Raw genomic sequence first — 19969 nt, 5'->3', positions numbered from 1 at the left:
TTGATGATTAGGGCCTAAAACACCTTGTCTTTCATTGTATCTGCACTTGTTACTGAGCATGTACTCAGTACAACTTAAGCCTTTACATAGATATTATTAGAGGCTATTGCCATTGGATGTTGGGTTCACTCCGGCAGTTTAATATTTTGATTGTCTGTATTCAAGTGACAAGCTTGACAGTTCTTAATGTATTTATTTTATACACATAAAAGTTTATCCTTTGGCTAATGATTAAATCAGTTACTCAAATATGGCCTTTCTGTATCAGGTTGAGTAGACTGTGATTTATTCAATCTGAGTTACCTCATTTGATTTATTCTTACTGGGGCAACCTATTTTGTTAAGATGGTTTTCATTATAGTCAGAATTTCCAAATATAGCTCCCTTCACTATGACCAGAATTAACCATCATCTTAAAAGTAATAAGAGAATACATTGTCTTTTATAAAATTAGAACACTTCAGATAAATCTTTTATGCCCTTTGACTTCAGCCTGAACCTTGTTCCACCTTACTATAATTAACCATTATTATGAGTTTTGTGTGCCTGGAAGAGGTTGAAGTTTCGGATTGAAATGCCTCACTGACTCCTAGGAAGAAATAAGGAAGACAGGAATCTTTTATATGTACCAGTGAAATACCTGAGTTTCAGATATAAAGAGAAAATCTTAACATACTTCCACTTTAAAAGAACTGGTTACAGTACTTAAATAATATTGATAATAACAGCAGCTAATGTTTATTGAAAATTTATCATGTTCCAGGCCTTCTTTAAGTGCTAACACATGTGATACTCTTAATCCACACAACAAACCAACCTAGCATGGTTGTTATCCACAGAAGAGAAAAAGGGGGCATGAGTGGTTTAGTAATCTGACCAGGATCATGCATGTGGCATGTGGTAAAGTGGGAATTCAAACCCAGGTAGTCTGGTTACAGACTGCATGCTCTTGATCACTATGTTGTTCTGCGTGTGAAAAAATTAGGTTAGTATTGGACTCTCATCTGTGGTGCTAGAAGCTAGAGGAGTGCCAAATGTCTTTTGCAAAATCTGTCATTTGTTTGTCACGGCCAACAAACTGCATGTTTGTGTATATGTAGAATTCAGAAAATCTGCTACCCTGAACCCTCTCTGAGAAAAATAAATGAGGAAAAAGACCTCAAGATAGAAGACTTGAAATTTATAAAATGTGTTAAGTGAAAATGTTCTAAAAGGGGTGATATGGGAGAAGTGAAAGCTAATGTGTCTTGATGGGATTGCTTAGTTATTTAATATGATAATAGTATACTAGAGAAATATCAGTTAATCATAACTATTAGGATGGGAAATAGAATTGAGAAACACAAAAGAAAGCTTTCAAATGATAGAAGAAGAAAAGGAAATGTGGAAAAATGTAACCAAGCAAGTGAAATAAGTTGTAAAGAAGGAAAAAAAAATTAATGAATAGTAGAAAGAAAGTAAGATGGAAGGAATGAAATGAAATGTTTGTCTGTCATTACTGATTATGAATGAGCCAAAATGTCCTCAAAAATCAGATATCAAAAATTATACAATTTGTAGGGTCAGAGAATATGTGTGTGTGTGTTTATTAATTAAATGATAAAGTAAAGTTGAAAGAAACGATTGGGCAGAGATCAACTAGGTAAATGCAAATAAAGGAAAAGTGGTAATATTAATGTCAGACAAAGAATAATTCAGGGTTAAAAGCGCTGACTGGATATTGTGTATTTACAAGTTGCAGTCCTTGCAGATGCTATAATAATTGCAAATCTCCCCCCGATTAAGATATAATTGACATATAGCATTGTATTAGTTTCAGGTGTGCAACATAATGATTCAATGTTTGTATATATTGTGAAGTGATCACTACAGTAAGTCTAGTTAACATCCATCACTACACTTTATTTTTCTTGTGATGAGGACTCTTAAGATCTATTCTCTGAGCCACTTACAAATACACACTGTAGTATTATGAACTATAGTTACCATGCTGTACATTATATCACCATGACTTAGTTGTTTTATAACCTGAAGTTCATACCTTTTGTCCACTTGACCAACCCCTCCAGCCCCTGCCTCTGGCAGCCACCATTCTGTTCTCTGTATCTATGAGTTTGGGTTTTTGTTTTTTTTAAGATTCCACACATATGCAAGATCATACAGTATTTGTCTTTCTCTGTCCTACTTATTAGCATAATGCCCTCAAGGTCTGTCCATGTTGTTGCAAATAGCAAGGATTCCTTCTTTTTTATGGCTAAATAATATTCCACTATGTACACACACATATACACACACACTCATACATACATTATATACATACCACATCTTCTTTATCCATTCACTTATCAGTGGACATTTAAGTTGCTTCCATGTGTTGGCTGTTGTAAGTAATGGTGCAATGAGCATGTGGGGAGTGGTGCATATCTTTTTGAATTAGTTTTTTAGGATAAATACCCAGGAGTAGAACTGCTGGATCAAACAGTAGTTCCATTTTTAATTTTTTGAGGAAACTTCATACTGTTTTCCATAGTGACTCCACCAATTTACATTCCCAGCAACGGTGCACAAGGGTTCTCTTTTCTCTACAGTCTCACCAGTGCTTATTATTTTCTGTCTTTTTGATAATAGCCATTCTAGCAGGTATGAGGTGATATCTCATGGTGGTTTTGATTTGCATTTTCCTGATGATTAGTGATGTTGAGTACCTTTTCATGTACATGTTGGCCATCTGTATATCTTCTTTGGAAAATGTCTGTTCAGATCCTCTGTCCACTTTTCAATTAGATTGTGTGTTTTTTTGCTATTGAGTTGTATGAGTTTTTCATATATTTTGGTTATTAACCCTTTATCAGATATATGATTTGCAAATATTTTCTCCCATTTGTTAGGTTGCTGTTTCATTTTGTTGATGGTTTCATTTGCTATACAGAACACTAACCTCTTATACAATACAACAGCCATCACCACATGGCACCCACATAGGTAGAGCAAAAGCTCCGAGAATTACAACCTGATTAGAAGACAGTTATTGTGAGAATTTAAAATTCCGTTCTTTAGTGGCACTAGGCTTATTTCCTGTGCTTAATAGCCACACGTGGCTAGTGGCTGCCACATTGGACAGTGCAGATACTGAACATTTCCATTCTGGCAGAAAGTTTAGTTGGATGGCTCTGATCTAGAAAGTATAGCAAAGGAGAACACTTTATAGACTTATGGGACATAGCTAAACTGGTATTTGGAGGAAAATTGAATGCCTTTAATAACTGCATTATTTAAAATAAAAAAAGACTGAAAATAAGTTATTGCTCAAGTACTCAGTTTTTAAGTACTCAAGATATTAGAAAAACAAAAAATAAAACCAAAAGGATAGAGAAGAGAATTTTTTAAAATGCCGAAAATAATGAGATAGAAATAGACAAAACATAGAAATACTGAAATTGATTGAAAAAAGTAAAGATTCTGAACAGACTATAACTGTTGAAAAGGAAATAAAAAATGTATTTATTAGTCACCATATCAGGATGATATTCCAGCTAAATTATATTTACTTCTAAAAAAATAGATTTTACTTTTATTCTAATAAGTGATGGGCAGCGTTTTAATATGTTTTTCTGAAGCTAGTATAATATTATACCAATGCTTGGTAAAGGTAATTTTTTTTTAAAGACAATTTTTAAATACAGAAATTCTAAATGAGATTTAGCTAATTTAATCATACAGCAGTAAAAGAATAGCATTTTCTTGGAATGCAAGGATAGTTCACAATAGGAAATCTATCTATTTATTGCATCAAGAGGCCAAAGGAGAAAAGCCATGTGATTCTGTTACTGGATGCTGAAAAGGCATTTAATGAAATGATTAAAAACACTTAAATGTAATAAGAATTGTGGGAGAAACTGCTCCAGTTATAGGAATAATCATAGCACCTACCACAGAGGGTTGTTGTGAGGATTTAATGACTTAACGTATGTAAAAATGCTTAGAGCAGTCTTTGGCACATAGAAATTATTCAGTGTTAGCTCTTTCTATTATTTAAATAAGATAAAGTTGATTTGTTAAAAAACAATAGGCAAATAATTGCATTGAATGGCAAAGTATTTTGATTGAAATTATCAAGACAGAGTTTTGTTCTTACCACTATATTCAGAATCATTTTTGAGGTGGTTTCATTTCTCTGAATATAATAAAAGTAGAAAATAAAGTAACTCTTATAAATACTAAAAGAGGAGATAAAATATTTTAAGTTACAAATGATATGATTTGTATGCCTAGAAAACCCAAGAGACTATTAAAGACTAATAAAACTACTCAGGGATAAGTTTAACATAATGGTTCTGTAGCAAGAAAATGAAGAAATGAAAGTTGAACGAGATCTCAATAAAAATTGTCAACCTTTCCAAAATTAACATATGAATTTCATTAATTCCGGTTAGAAACCTAGAAACCTTTAAAATGACTTTAAAGTGCATGTGGAAAGTATATTTCTAAAACTACCTAAGAAAATATACTATATATTTAATTCTGTTTTTGTTAACAGTCCCTCTTCCTCCTCATCCCCTCTCTCCTTCTCCATGCTATAAACACCCATTTGTATGGAGAAGGCTGAGGAAGAAAACAGTCATGCCATTTTAGTGGCATTGTTTTCCTTACCTTGGTGTAGATGGGAATCTATGGAGAGTTAGAGGGGTGATCATACTTAATTTAATATATATTTTTGTCTCTTTCACTTGTTATAAGGAATATATGTATAATTTTTAGTGTAATATCTATTACATGTATATAATTTTAATATATTATATATAATTATGCATTATAATTATAATGTATATAATTGATCTAATACAGAAAAGATAATAGAAAAATGTTTAATGACTTTTCACTCATTGAAGTTGTAACTCCATTTTAGTTAAAACTAGAAATAAAACATATCATTGATTGATTTAGGAGATTTTAAAGAAAGATCTCAGATTTTTTAAGTGCATACTGAAAAACCAAAATGTATTTTATTTTAGCTTTCCTGAATGTTTGGTTCTTTCTACAATGGCAAGATTAATTTTTAACTCAAAAATTCTGAAAAGAATTTTCTCTTTTTTTTCTCTCTGTCAAAGGTATGCAACCACTCATGTATTCGGTTCAGGAAGCGTTAAATGCTAGACCATGGTGGATTCGTGTGGGGACTGACATTTGTTACTATAAGTAAGTATTCTGACAGTAATAGGACATCATTTTACAGAAGGAAATATTAATTCATCTTATTTCAGTTCAAAGATAAAAAGTTATTGTGTTCTTTGAGTTTGGTGATATGGTTTAGTATTACTTCCAACAGAGTTTTAAAAAACTTGAGATCCATTATGGGGGTATATTTAGTGGAAATAAAACATGTTTTGTAGACAGACGACAGACTTAGGTCCAAATCTTGCCTCTCCCACTTAGATGTGTTCTCAACTTTTTTAGCTTTAAAACTCTGGAAACTTCATTGAGTAAGACTGAAATTAGAAACTCTAGGAAATAATTTACAGTGTTTTTTTTTATTATTATTCTGGTGATATTGAGTGTAATTCTTTTCTCTTCTGCACACAAATGTTTACCTCATTTTTTTTTTTTTTTTTTTTTTTTTTGGTACGCGGGCCTCCCACTGCTGTGGCCTCTCCCGTTGCGGAGCACAGGCTCCGGACGCGCAGGCTCAGCGGCCATGGCTCACGGGCCCAGCCGCTCCGCGGCATGTGGGATCGTCCCGGACCGGGGCACGAACCCATGTCCCCTGCATCGGCAGGCGGACTCTCAATCACTGCGCCACCAGGGAAGCCCTTTTTTTTTTTGTTTTGTTTACCTCATTTTAACTTCCAAAATATTTTACTTGGAGATGTATTCCACAATTACATTACTTCTGCTTTCACAGTTCAACTTTGACTTCAAATAGGTGATCTATTTATCAAGTTAAAATAAGTGCTAGAAATCATTTATCGCTTCAGTGGAATAATTGGATTATTCTTCAATTCATGACTAAGTGATCTAGGATTATCATATGCCTTGCTTCCCATTTTTACTGTTTCTGCATGTAATACATTTCAAGATAACTTCTATCCACTATTGAATGCACTTGACATCCCTGTTTTTCTCTGTTATTAATCTTAATCCTGGCATTTCTGTTTAGTGGATTTTGACTTTTTATATTTTATATTGTGCTTAACTAGCACTAATGTTCCTTTTCTTTTAGTTTTATCCATTAGAAGAAGAAGAATTCTAAAATTAAACTGTTTTTAATGGTTTAGATAGGGTTTTGGAAAAACCTAGATCTTAAGTGCTATTGCTTTCTAAGAAAGAAATCGTTCCTTGGAATTAATCTCAGTAGGGTTTTCCCCATTTTATTAGCAAAATAAATAGTAAATAAATGAGGGAAAGAAGCATAAGGTTATATGTAATTCTTCTTCACCTGAATGAATTTCATATTTCTTTTAATGGTAGGCTAATATAAATATACTTTATCATTTATCTCTTTCTCATAAGTTGGAGTAGAGCAGTGATTATCTGGGAAGTGCTTGGTTAGATTTTGGCAGAATGATTTAAATTGTTAAAGGGTGAAACAATGTGTTTCAAAAAGTATTTCTTTCATGCTTTTTCTTTTGCACAATAGAAATCATCAATCAATGAATGCTTTTCTTTTTCACACTGTAAAGTGAATCGTCATAGCATCTCAGGTGGTTTTTCTTTTTTTATGTAAGGGGTGATGGCAAGGATTTTTGTTTGTTTAGTTTTTATTTTTTCTTTTGGCTACTTCCAGATCTGGAATTGGAATTCAGGCCAGTTCAACAGATATTTATTAACCACTTTCTATGTAACAAGCACTGTTCTAGTTGCTTTCCTCAAGCTTGAAATCCAGATAGTGGGGATTAAAAACTATTTTTGCACTGTCCTTTGATACTTGTTTGTCTCATCTGTAAAATGAGAATAAAACTACTTTCCACGGGTATGTGAGTGAATATAACCTATAAAATGCCATGTAGCTGTAATGTGGTGACATAAATACCTCCACAATTAGATGTTAAGCTTTTGGAGTGAAAGAGTTGGCAGGATCTACTTCCGGACCTTATTTTGCATTTTCCTCAACTCTTAGCACCTTGTCATTGAGTATCTATTCAAGATGTAGTGGCTAAGTTAATGAAGACTCTACCATTCTTTTACATCAGGGTTCTTTTATTTTCATTAATAGCAAGCTTGATTTTTATAAGATTATATTAGAAGATCTGATCCCAGGGTAGTTCTAAGGTTGTGATCTACCTTGAATGTCTGTGTGCATGAATAAGTAATCTGTAGGCCATGGCTTTTCTTCAGTTCATGGCTTAAATAATACAAGGTGATTTGGAATTTTAGAAATGAAGTTGATAGACCAAAGCATCTTTAGGTCATCATATCTCAATGATATTTAAAGTCTGGAAAGTAATATGTAGTTTTAAAAACTTTTTATTATGGAAATCTCCAAACATTTACAAAAGCGGATAATAGAATAATGAGGCCCCATGTATTCATCACTGAGTTTCAACAATTATCAACACATGGTTTCGTTTTAGCTATACTTTCACCCCTACCACCACACTGAATTTTTTAAGGCATATTTTATCCTTATTTTTTTCCAGATATATTTTATCCATAAATACTTCAAAGGTCTTTGTCTTTTTGAGATACATATTTAAGACAATCTAACCACAAGGCCATTGTCACACCTAAGAAAATTCCTTAATATGATAAAATATCCAGTCAATGTTCAGACTTACTTGTCTCATAAATGTTACTTTATAGTTGGTTTGTTTAAATCAGACCAACCAAGGGATCACACGTATGTCCTTTAAGTCTCTTAATTTATAGGCTTCCTTCTTCTCTATTTTTAAATTTCTCCTTTATTTATTGAAGAAATTAGATCATTTGTCATGCAGGATTTTCCGCATTTTGGATTTTGCTGATTTCATCCCTGTGGTGTTAATGAATTCTTCTATCTCACCAATCTCCTATTAACTCATAGTTAGATGTAGAAGCTTTATCAGTTTCAGGTTTCATTTTTGACAAGAGTACTTCATAGATGGTGCAGGGAATTCCTGTTGCATCATATTAGGAAATATATCATCTCTGGTTATTTCTTCTTTTGTAATTTTAAAATTGATCAGTGAATTCAGGTATTGTCGTCTGATCCGTCAGCCTTTCATCCAATGGTTGTAGCAGCCATTGGTGATCACTGCCTGGATCTAGTAATGTGTATGGCTATCAAAGAATGGGGGTCTAAAACTTCTATTGATGTATAGAGTAGTAGCTCTATTTAATTAGTAAATCCAGAAGTGGAAAGTCATGATGTTGGCTGATAGCAATTAACTGCTTTTTTAGTACCAAGTCTAATTTTTGTTTTAAACAACATACTGATTTTTTTTAGAGATTTATTTATTATTTATTTAATTTATTTTTGGCTGCATCAGGTCTTAGTTGCAGCACGCGGGATCTTTCATTGTGGCACTCAGGCTTCTTTCTAGTTGTGGTAAGCGGGCTCCAGAGCACGTGGGCTCTGTAGTTTGCGGTACTCAGGCTCTCTAGTTGAAGCACGTGAGATCAGTAGTTATGACACGCGGGCTTAGTTGCCCCACGGCATTTGGGATCTTAGTTCCATGACCAGGGATCAAACCTGTGTCCCCTGCATTGTAAGGCAGATTCTGTACCACTAGCCCACCAGGGAATTCCCCCAAGTCTAATTTTTAAAAGTATTTAAGTTAAACTTTTTTACAAACCATGGGTTTTCTTTTTTTTTTTCTGAAGTTCTGTTTACTAAAATAGCAAGAAAAATCAGAATTTTGGTGTGGATGAAATAAACATGCATTTCTGTTGCAGAAATCACTTCTCAAGAAGTTCAATTGCTGCAGGTGGGCAAAAGGGAAAATCCTACTATACCATTACATTCACTGTCATTTTTCCACATAAAGATGATGTGTGCTATTTTGCTTATCACTATCCGTATACGTATTCAACTTTACAGGTGAGAACTTATTAAGTTGTACTGTGACCATTATTGTGTTGTATGTGTATGTGTCAGATAATTGAAGAAAAATTGCTTTAATTAAATATCTAAATAAGATAAGAAAAAGATTCAGGGTTGATGACTTCAGAAAATAATACAACATTTGTTGAAATCATTAAAGTAAAATGGGAATGTAGTCTTCATTTTTATTTAGTAGAAATACTATGGAAATATGACATGATTTTTACTTTCCACTTTGGGTAGAAATCTACAAATCACAATTTATAAATTTTAACTAGGTGAGATTTCTACTTGTTTAATGAAAAGCATTGAATCTCACAGAAAATGTAACAGTAGAAAATGTATATGCAATTTAAGTTTTCTGTTGTGAATTCCTTTCTTCTAATGGTTTCATATGGAGTCCTAGATCCAGATTGCTTAGAATATGGGGTATAAGAGTTGTTTTGTGGGTTCTTTTGAGATGTTTTGATTATTTGCATTGTAAAACAAAAAATTCAAGTAATTAGCATGGCAGATTTATACTCAGAACAGAATGTCTGTCCTAATGATCAAGGATCATGAAGCTTCGTATGATCAATTTACTCAGAAAGGAATTGGAACACTATGATTAGAAACAAGCTTCCAAATTATGAGAGAGGAGAAAATGAGAGAAAAACATAGTCCATAGAGCAGAAGAAATGTCAAGGCCGAGAACATTAAATGAGGCTCACTTTATTTTAGTAAGGTTCCAACCTACAGTAAAGGTATAAACCGATATGTTTCTGTGCTGAATAACATAGCATCGGAAATATAGTGTTGTTATTTACATGGTATTTGTTACTGTCCTTTACTGATGTTACCTTTTTAGTATATTTTAAATGCCCCTACTTTCTTCCAGTCCCACTACCACGACCTTTTCCACACATTACCATTGTTTCTCACCTGGACTTATGCCAACCTCTTTCTAACTGGTGTCCCCAAATTCACTTGTATCCCCTTTCCTCTTCATCACTGTTTTATCACACTGTAGCAAGAGGGCTCTTTGATGGCAAATCTAATCATATAAATCTGCTCCTTAAAATTCCTTAGTGATTTCTCTTGCCATTTGTATGAAGTCTAAAATTCTTACCGTAGCTCATTCAGTCATTTCTCCACTATTTTGCACAGTTTGGGCCATTTCTTCATACTGTTTGAACTGTTATTTACTTAATATTTATTTTTAAATAGACTTTAAAGTAATTCACTGTTTAAAGATTATCCTCATCCTAAGTTAATATCTGTGGAATTACAGGTTTAATGTGCTAAACTTTTTTCTGATTCACAGTAAAATACATATCTATTAAAATTTTTTTCAAGGTTATCCACATACCACTTAGTTATCTTAATTACCAAATACTGTGCTTTGGGAAGGACTGGTCTACCGGGCCCTTCCTTCTGTGTTAAATTCTCGATTTCTTACCCTTTCTGGTCTAGCTATAATGAATCTTCTTCAGTTCTTTGAAATGCCCTTCTTTTTTCTTATTTCATGGTCTTCCTGTATGCTTTCCTTCTGCCTACAGTGCGCTTTATATCCATTTCACTCATCCTTTGGATCTCACTTTAAATGTAATTTTTTTCTAGAAGACCTTTCCTCCCTGCCCAGACTCTGCAAGGCTCCCTTCCCTTTATTTCAAGCTCTCATAGCACTGTATATTTTCTCTAGGATAGGGACCATTTATTCATTGTTATATCCCCAATGCCTGGCACAGTTTCTAGCCCAGAAATAGTGACCACATGGTAAATCATGATTATGTGAATGAACATAGGCAAAAGTTTGGAAAGCAGCTAAGTATCTTTAAAATAAGGGATTGAACAATTTATATTTGGTGTGACCGTATACTAAAACCATTAGAACTTGTGTTTTCAAAAGACATATATTCAACATGTTTAATGATATGGCATAATATTTATAATTTTGAATATCAATGTGAATGTATAAATTATTAACTGATAAAATCAGATTATAAAAAGTCTTACATGTAATTACAGTTTTGTTTATATATATTGGCATTTGTTAGTAGTAATCTAGGTGATTCAATTATGGGTGTTTAAAATTTTTTCTTGTACTTTCTGTGTCTTCCAGACATTTTTACAATGAGCCTTTATTAATCTTGAAATCAGGAAAGATTGTTAAAAAATTTGTGCTGCATAATATTCATTCTCCATATTTTAGGTTGCCGTTAACAGATCTATAGTCACAAAATTTCAACATTCAGAAGGCTTTGAAAACCAAAAGCATTTTCATAACCCATTTGGCAGCAAAGCCTGGCCTGAATTGATGTGAGCTTATTTAGAATATTGATTCTGCTTAGCGTGACTCTTCATATGCTTTGCTACAGAAATACTAATGTGCTTATTTGCAGGCTGCTGCCGCTGACCCCACTGGTTATATCGCACTATTAAGGGTATCCAAACTGTATCCATCCCCTTTCTCAAGTTCCCAAATACTGATATTTAACTGCATCTGGACCCTAATCCCCAGAGAAGGGATTAGGAATCTGATTCACTTTTAGTTATGTTCAAGATCTGGATGCATTTATTTCTGTTCATCATAGGGAGTTTTTAAATGATTATATACTTTGCTTTTAAATTTTTATTAAGATGCATCTTCAAAAATTGGAATCAGCACACAATCCTCAGCAAATCTATTTTCGAAAAGATGTGTTATGTGAAACCCTGTCTGGAAACAGCTGTCCCTTGGTGACTATAACAGCAATGCCAGAGTCTAATTATTATGAACATATCTGTCAATTCAGTAAGTTTGTCTTCTTCACTCACAATACCAATCATTCTTACTTATTTTTCTTTGCTTCATGACTATTTTGTAAGGGCATTAGTGCTAGGAATAGGCATCAGAAGTCTTGGGTTCTAGTCTGGGTCCTGTTACTGCCTAGCTCGGGCCCACTTCTGGGCCTCAGTTTCCTCATATGAGGGAGCTGCCTGAGATGACCTCTGAGGTGTCTTGATACTAATATTCTGTAGTTCTTATTCTTAGAAGTCATACCCAAAGTATAGTATAACAAATTATACCATCAGTTTAAGACTTTACAATTAATTGTATTTATAAATAAAACTACCATAAACCTATCAAGTATTTTGATGCTAGTACTGAATAGCTACTTGTTTTTCCTTGCCATTTATGTTTTTAAAGTTGCCTCAAATGTACAGCTATGGTAAAAAAATATATATACATATAAGAAAACTGTTCTAATTTTGTTAAGAAGGTAAAATATTTTCAGGAAAGAGAAAGAGCTTGCTATTTATGAAAATATGAGCAGGTGAATTGAATGGTTATTTTGTAGCCCTGTATATCTAAATGTATAGTGAAAAATATTTTTCTTTGTAAATCTCTGAGCAGACATACCTATTGTTCTGTGCTTATCATAGCGACTATAAAACAGGAATAAGATTATATTTTCCTTCTTTTTTCCATGACTTTATAAAAAATAAATTTATATTTCATCTATTTTCCCCAGACGCTTGTTCTTTATGAAACCAAGATAATATTAAACAATTAATTTTATATGTTAGATTAATTGTTGTGAAATAAATGACTCAAATACTGTTTAATGTGTTATATTCATGTAAGACATGACTTATATGGGTTTTATATCTGTTTTCTCTAGCGGGCCTAGTATAGTGCTTGTATATAGTAGGTGCACAGTGAGTTCTACTTTGACTTTATATCAGTATTCACAATTGAGTAGAAATATTTCTAAAGCCCCAAAGTCAAACATCATACAGACTTTTAGTAGACGTTCATTTTAATTTGAGGTTTTATGTCTACTTTAGGAAATCGCCCTTACGTTTTCTTATCTGCTCGGGTGCATCCTGGAGAGACTAATGCAAGTTGGGTAATGAAAGGAACATTGGAGTATCTCATGAGTAATAACCCTACTGCTCAGAGCTTACGGGAATCCTATATTTTTAAAATTGTCCCTATGCTAAATCCAGATGGTGTCATCAATGGAAAGTAAGTTAAGCAATAGTTATAGAAATATTATAGATTGTTGTGGCTGTCCTGTATAAACTTGTTGAAATAATAGCATCCACGTTAATTTCAAAAACAAATCTAGTGATTTTTCTAGAACAAAACAAATTTAGTGAAGAATTAATCTGATAAATTTTTAAATGAAAGTATAATTTGTATATTAGTACTATGATATTTTGAGAAATTCTGTATCTATTCATGAGAATACAATTTTATAAAATGTATGTCTGCTTGAATTGTTTTAGAAAAATTACAGTATTGGGATATGAAAAAGATTTTTAGCACATTGTCTTATAGTCCTTTTTATTTGACATGGCGTGATCTTAGGTTGTTTTGAGATTTAGAATCTTCTGGGATCTCTTTCCACTAATATGGAATATTGGCTCCATCTGCTAACCTCTTCTTGATATGAGTAGGAATTCTTTAGAGTGGAAATACTGGAATGTTACTTTTTAAGTGGAGGTGGCTTATAGTTGGTACAGTTCATTTATTGTGTAAATTAGACCAAGGTCTCTTTAATGCTTCTGAAAGGGGGGAGTTAGTCTAACTGTCATGAGCATCTCCAAAGTCGAGGACACCATATTTATTTATTCAATAAAAGAACCATGAATATTTCTCATATTTAGGAAATTTTTGAATTAAAAAAATAGAATAATTTCTGTTTAGGTAGTATGATTATGGAACTAAAATGAGATTTTATGTCTAGTTTTAATTCAGAAACATATTGACTAGCTAGAATTCTGTTTATATTTCTGTTATCACCTTATGACCATTTGCTTAAATTTTTGCTCAGTGGCTTTAATACTTAATACCTATGATTAATGAAAATGTATTTGAATTTTTGCAAGAATGTGTGCTTTTCATACACAATACTTATCTTTCTTAGAAGGAGGGCCAGATAGCACTTTTAATAATAACTGATACAATCAAAATACAGAATGTTAGCATAAGAAATGATTATTATGTAGTCAGAATGGAAAATATGACCATGAATAAATTTTATGGTGTATGGAACAAAACCCCAGAATGGAGAATTTTTCCTATAGCTTGAAAATTTTGACATAAATCTGCAAGCTTACCACAGTTAAATGCATGTAACACAAGATCTTGCACATAGCAAATGCTAAGTAAATGTTTACTTACTGACTATAATATGCATTCTGGTGAGCACACCATTTATACCTGTTTGAAATGAAATATTTAATGGAATAGAATCATAAAATTAAATCAAGTGTATGTAAGAGTTGATTGGTACCAGTGTTTGTCATTGTGTTTACATATGTGTAGTCACCGCTGTTCTTTAAGTGGAGAGGATTTGAATAGACAGTGGCAAAGTCCAAATCCAGATTTACATCCTACAATTTATCATGCCAAGGGTCTGCTGCAATATCTGGCTGCAGTGAAGCATTTACCACTGGTAAGTGCAATATTTGTTTGTATAGTCAAAGAGGTGATTTTGTTGTAAGTTAGTATTTTGTAGATTATTTTCTGGTTATAAAAGCTGGGTGTTAATTTCAAAAGCAGTTTCTTTAAAACATCTTTGTTATCTATCACTTGTGTATTAATTATGTTGTCAAATTAATACAATGTATCCATATTCTTATTTCGTTAGATTTAATTTTTATAATTCTCATGAGCCCTTTACTTTTCTGTTTTGTTTATGAATAGTGGTAACTCCTGGCTGTAAGTTTTAGCTATTTAACTTCACTGTTTGAACAATATCAAGGTAAAAGTACAATAGGTATCTTCCAAATTCTCAAACTAGTAGAAACTTATTTCTGAGCTCGTTAGCTAATTCTAAAGCAGGTAAGTCTCGACTATACACATAGGAAAGGTAATATAGGCATGGTGGGAGGCTCTCCTGAACTGTGTATGTGTGTTTCTTCTGTTTTCAGCAACTTTTGTTTAGAATGTTTCCATTATTTTAATCTTTAAATGAGTTAATCTTCCTTTGGGAAAGATAGAACACTTTGCAGAGGGGCAAAATTGGCATGCAAATCTGTCCATTTTCTATTTTTAAAATGATGCTCTTAAAAATTAAAGGGAAACCATACCCCTTTTAAAATGTTTTTCATGAAAGCATTTTTTATGTTCTCTTAAATTAGGTAAATATTTTAACAACCCTTGGGGCAGTGATGAGTGCAGCTGTAGATTTGACCTATAATTGAATTTATTATTTTTTAAGTGATGAATAGTAGATACAAAAGAAAGAGTGGAACTCGTGGCTTGATGCAGGACCTACCTGCAAAGGATTTAGCCATTCTAGGATTAATCATAGATCCTTTCCAGAAGTAGATATGTATTATTACTTTTATTGATTCTACTTGTTAAATGGTGGCTCAGTTACAATAAAAGGACAAAGGAACACAGAACTGTTTATTGGCTTCATATTAGCTAGCTTTACTTGGCAATATATGAATTTGAAGGATTTTATTTTTAAAATATATTATCTTTTCAAGGTTTATTGTGATTATCATGGCCACTCCCGAAAGAAGAATGTATTTATGTATGGCTGCAGCATCAAAGAAACAGTGTGGCACACGAATGACAATGCAGCTTCATGTGATGTTGTGGAAGATGTGGGATACAGGGTAATTATTACAGATAAGGCAGGAATTTTTGAATTTCAAACACGCATAAAACTGCAGAAAATAATTTAACATATAGGAAGTACTCAGATTCAGTAAATGGTACCATTTTGCCATTTTGTTTCAGATTTTTCGTTTTAAATGCTTCTTCTAATTTTTTTTGCTTTTCACATTTTTTTAATTAAAGTAGACTTGATTTACAATATTACGTTAGTGACAGGTGTACAGTGTAGTTATTCACTATTTTTATAGATTATACTCCATTTAAAGTTATCATAGAATGTTGGCTGTATTTTCTGTGCTGTACAGTATATCCTTGTATTGTTCATGCATTGTTTATTTTATACATAGTATGTATCTCTTTTTTTTTTTTTTCATAGTATGTATCTCTTAATCGCCTACTGTTATCTTGCCACTACCCCATCCCTCTCCCTACTGGTAATGGCTAGTTTGTTCCTTATACCTGTGAGTCTGTTTCTCTTTTGTTATATACATTTGTTTTATTTTTTAGGTTCCACATATAAATGATAATATACAGTATTTGTCTTTCTCTGTCTGACTTATTTCACTAAGCATAATACCCTCCAGGTCTATTCATGATGTTTCAAATGGCAAAATTTCATTCTTTTTTATGGCTGAGAGTATTCCATTGTATAATATACATCACATCTTCTTTATCCATTCATCTGTTGGTGGATACCTAGGTTGCTTCCATGTCTTGGCTATTGTAAATAGTGCTGCTGTGGACATTGAGGTGCATGTATCATCTTGAATTAGAGTTTTTTGTCTTTTCTGGATATGTGCCCAGGAGTGGGATTGCTGGATCATATGATAGCTTTATTTTTAGTTTTGTAAGGAACCTCTATACTATTCTCCATAATGGTTGTACCGATTTACATTCCCACCAACAGTGTAGGAGGGTTCCCTTTTCTCCACACCCTCTCCAGCATTTATTATTTGTAGACTTTTTGATGATGGCCATTATGACCAATGTGAAGTGATACCTCATTGTGGTTTTGATTTGCATTTCTCTAATAATTAGAGATGTTGAGCATCTTTTCATGTGCCTGTTGGCCATCTGTATGTCTCCTTTGGAAAAATATCTATTCAGTTCTTCTGACCATTTTTTAATTGGGTTGTTTGGGGTTTTTTTTGATGTTGAGTTGTATGAGCTGTTTATATATTTTGGATATTAACCTCTTTCAGTCATATCATTTGCAGATAGTTTCTCCCTTTACATAGGCTGTCTTTTCATTTTGTCAGTTGTTTCCTTTGCTGTGCAAAAGCTTTTAAATTTAATTAGGTCCTAGCTATTTATTTTTGTTTCCTTTACCTGAGGAGACAGATCAAAGAAATATTGCTGTGACTTACATGAAAGAGTGTTCTGCCTATGTTTTCTTCTGTGAGTTTTATGGTTTCCAGCCTTACATTTAGGTCTTTAATTGATTTTGAGTTTACTTTTGCATATGGTATGGAAAATGTTTCTAATTTCACTCTCTTACATGTAGCTGTCCAGTTTTCCCACCACCACTTATTGAAGAGACTGTCTTTTCCCTATTGTATATTTTTGCCTCCTTTGTCATAGATTAATTGACCATATGTTAGTGCATTTATTTCTGGGCTCTCTATTCCTTTGCTTGATATGTCAGGGTTTTTTTTTGTATGTGTGCTGGTACATTCCTGTTTTGATTACTGTAGCTTTGTAGTGTAGTCTGAAGTCAGGTAGTCAGTGATACCTCCAGCTTTGTTTTTCTTTTTTTTCCTCCAGATTGCTTTATAGTCTTTTGTGGTTCCATATAAATTTTAGGATTATTTGTTGTACTCCTCTGAGAAATGTCCTGGGTATTCTAGATATTTTGATAGCGATTGCATTAAATCTGTAGATTGCTTTGAGTAGTACAGACATTTCAACAATATTAATTCTTCCAGTTCATGAACAGGGATATCTTTCCATTTCTTTGTGTCATCTTCAGTTTCCTTCATCAATGTTATATAATTGTCAGAGTATAGGTCTTTCAGTTTATTCCTATGTATTTTGTTCTTTTTGATGCAGTTTTAAATGGAATTAGTTTTGGATTCCTGAACTAATGATAGTTCATTATCAGTGTATAAAAAAGCAGCAGATTTCTGTACTTTAATCTTGTATCCTGTACAAGAAAAATCCCAAGTAAACAACCTAACCTATCATCCAAAGTAATTAGAAAAGGAAGAACAAACAAAGCTCAAAGTCAGCAAAAGGAAGGAAATAATAAAGATCAGAGTGGAAATAAAATTGAGACAGCGCCCCCCCCAAAAAATAGAAAAAATCAATGAAACCAAGAGCTGTTTTTTTTGAAAAGATAAACAAAATTGATAAGCCTTTAGCCAGGCTCATTAAGAAAAGGAGAGAGGTCCCAAATAAACAAAATAAATGAAAGAGGAGCAATTACAACCAATATCACAGAGACACAAAAAACATAAGAGAATACTATGAACAGTTTTACGCCAACAAATTGGATGACGTGGAAGGAATGGATAAATTCCTAGAAATATACAGTCTTCCAAAACTGAATCAGGAAGATATATTGGGTAGGCCAAAAAGTTTGTTTTTTTTCCATAAGATGGCTCTAGTAGTATTTAGTTGTCTTTAACTTCATTCAGAATAATTTTGTTAGATTGTATTATGACAGCTGTCATGTCAGCATGCATTTAAAAAACGTATCAAAATGGGTGAATTTTTGTGTAGCCATTTTAATATTGAAAATGGAAGAAAAAAGCAACATTTTTGTCATACTAGTTTTTATTATTTCAAGAAAGGTAAAAACGCAACTGAAATGCAAAAAAAGATTTGTGCAGTGTATGGAGAAGGTGTGTGATTGATCGAACGTGTCAAAAGTGGTTTGTGAAGTTTCATGCTGGAGATATCTTGCTGGGTGATGCTCCACGGTCAGGTAGACCAGTTGAAGTTGATAGCGATCAAATTGAGAAAAATCAACGTTATACCACATGGGAGATAGCCGGCATACTCAAAATATCCCAATCAAGCATTGAAAATCATTTGCACCAGCTTGGTTATGTGTATTGCTTTGATGTTTGGGTTCCACATAAGTTAAGCGAAAAAAACCTTCTTGACCTTATTTCTGCATGAGATTCTCTACTGAAACATAATGAAAACGTTCCATTTTTAAAACAAATTTTGATGGGCGATGAAAAGTGGATACTGTACAACAATGTGGAATGGAAGAGATTGTGGGGCAAGCGAAATGAACCACCACCAACCACACCAAAGGCCGATCTTCATCCAAAGAAGGTGATGTTGTATATATGGTGGGATTGGAAGGGAGTCCTCTATTATGAGCTCCTTCCGGAAAACCAAACAATTGATTCCAACAAGTACTGTGCCCAGTTAGACCAACTGAAAGCAGCACTCGATGAAAAGTGTCCGGAATTAGTCAACAGAAAACACATAATCTTCCATCAGGATAATGCAAGACCACATGTTTCTTTGATGACCAGGCAAAAACTGTTTCAGCTTGGCTGGGACGTTCTGATTCATCCGCCATATTCACCAGACATTGCACCTTCGGATTTCCATTTATTTCGGTCTTTACAAAATTCTCTTAATGGAAAAAATATCAATTCCCTGGAAGACTGTAAAAGGCACCTGGAACAGTTCTTTGCTCAAAAAGATAAAAAGCTTTGGGAAGATGGAATTATGAAGTTGCCTGAAAAATGGCAGAAGGTAGTGGAAGAAAAGGGTGAATACGTTGTTCAATAAAGTTCTTGGTGAAAATGAAAAATGTGTCTTTTATTTTTACTTAAAAACCAAAGGAACTTTTTGGCCAAAGCAATAGATAACCTGAACAGACTGATGACTAGTAGTGAAATTGAATCAGTAATAAAATAACTCTTAGCAAACAAAAGTCCAGGATCCAACAGCTTCAAAGGGAAATTCTACGAAACGTGTAAAGAAGAGCTAATACCTATCCTTCTCAAACTACTCCAAAAAATTGAAAATGAGGGAACACTCCCAAATTCATTCTACAAGGCCAACATTACCCTGATAACCAAAACCAAAGACACTACAAAAAAGATTACAGGCCAGTATCTATGATGAATATAGATGTAAAAATCCTCAACAAAATATTAGCAAACCGAATCCAACAATATATAAAAAGGATCATGCACCATGATCAAGTTGGATTTATTCTAAGGATGCAAGAATGGTTCATATTCACAAATCAGTCATTGTAATATGCCGCATTAACAAAAGGAAGGATAAAAATCACATGATCATCTCAATAAGATGCAGAAAAAACATTTGACAGAATTCATCCATTCATGTTAAAAGCTCTCATCAAAGTTGGTATAGAGGGA

At 33.2% G+C, this 19969-nt stretch overlaps 1 protein-coding gene across 3 annotated transcripts in view; it reads left to right on the top strand.

Moving 5' to 3' along the window:
• The window catches only part of AGTPBP1 (ATP/GTP binding carboxypeptidase 1), a 169423-nt gene that overhangs the window by 121483 nt on the left and 27971 nt on the right, over positions 1 to 19969 (top strand). For all 3 annotated transcript variants that reach the window (XM_060014981.1, XM_060014980.1, XM_060014982.1), the window contains exons 18-23: positions 5109 to 5196; positions 8869 to 9013; positions 11636 to 11789; positions 12827 to 13007; positions 14313 to 14442; positions 15485 to 15616. In XM_060014981.1, the coding sequence (XP_059870964.1) occupies positions 5109 to 5196; positions 8869 to 9013; positions 11636 to 11789; positions 12827 to 13007; positions 14313 to 14442; positions 15485 to 15616 (830 nt within the window). The remainder of the gene's footprint in view (positions 1 to 5108; positions 5197 to 8868; positions 9014 to 11635; positions 11790 to 12826; positions 13008 to 14312; positions 14443 to 15484; positions 15617 to 19969) is intronic.

The sequence above is a fragment of the Delphinus delphis genome, chromosome 6, assembly GCF_949987515.2.
Source record: "Delphinus delphis chromosome 6, mDelDel1.2, whole genome shotgun sequence".
Lineage (NCBI taxonomy): Eukaryota > Metazoa > Chordata > Mammalia > Artiodactyla > Delphinidae > Delphinus > Delphinus delphis.
Note: the sequence above shows the minus strand (reverse complement) of the source record. Positions and strands in the feature narration are given on the sequence as shown.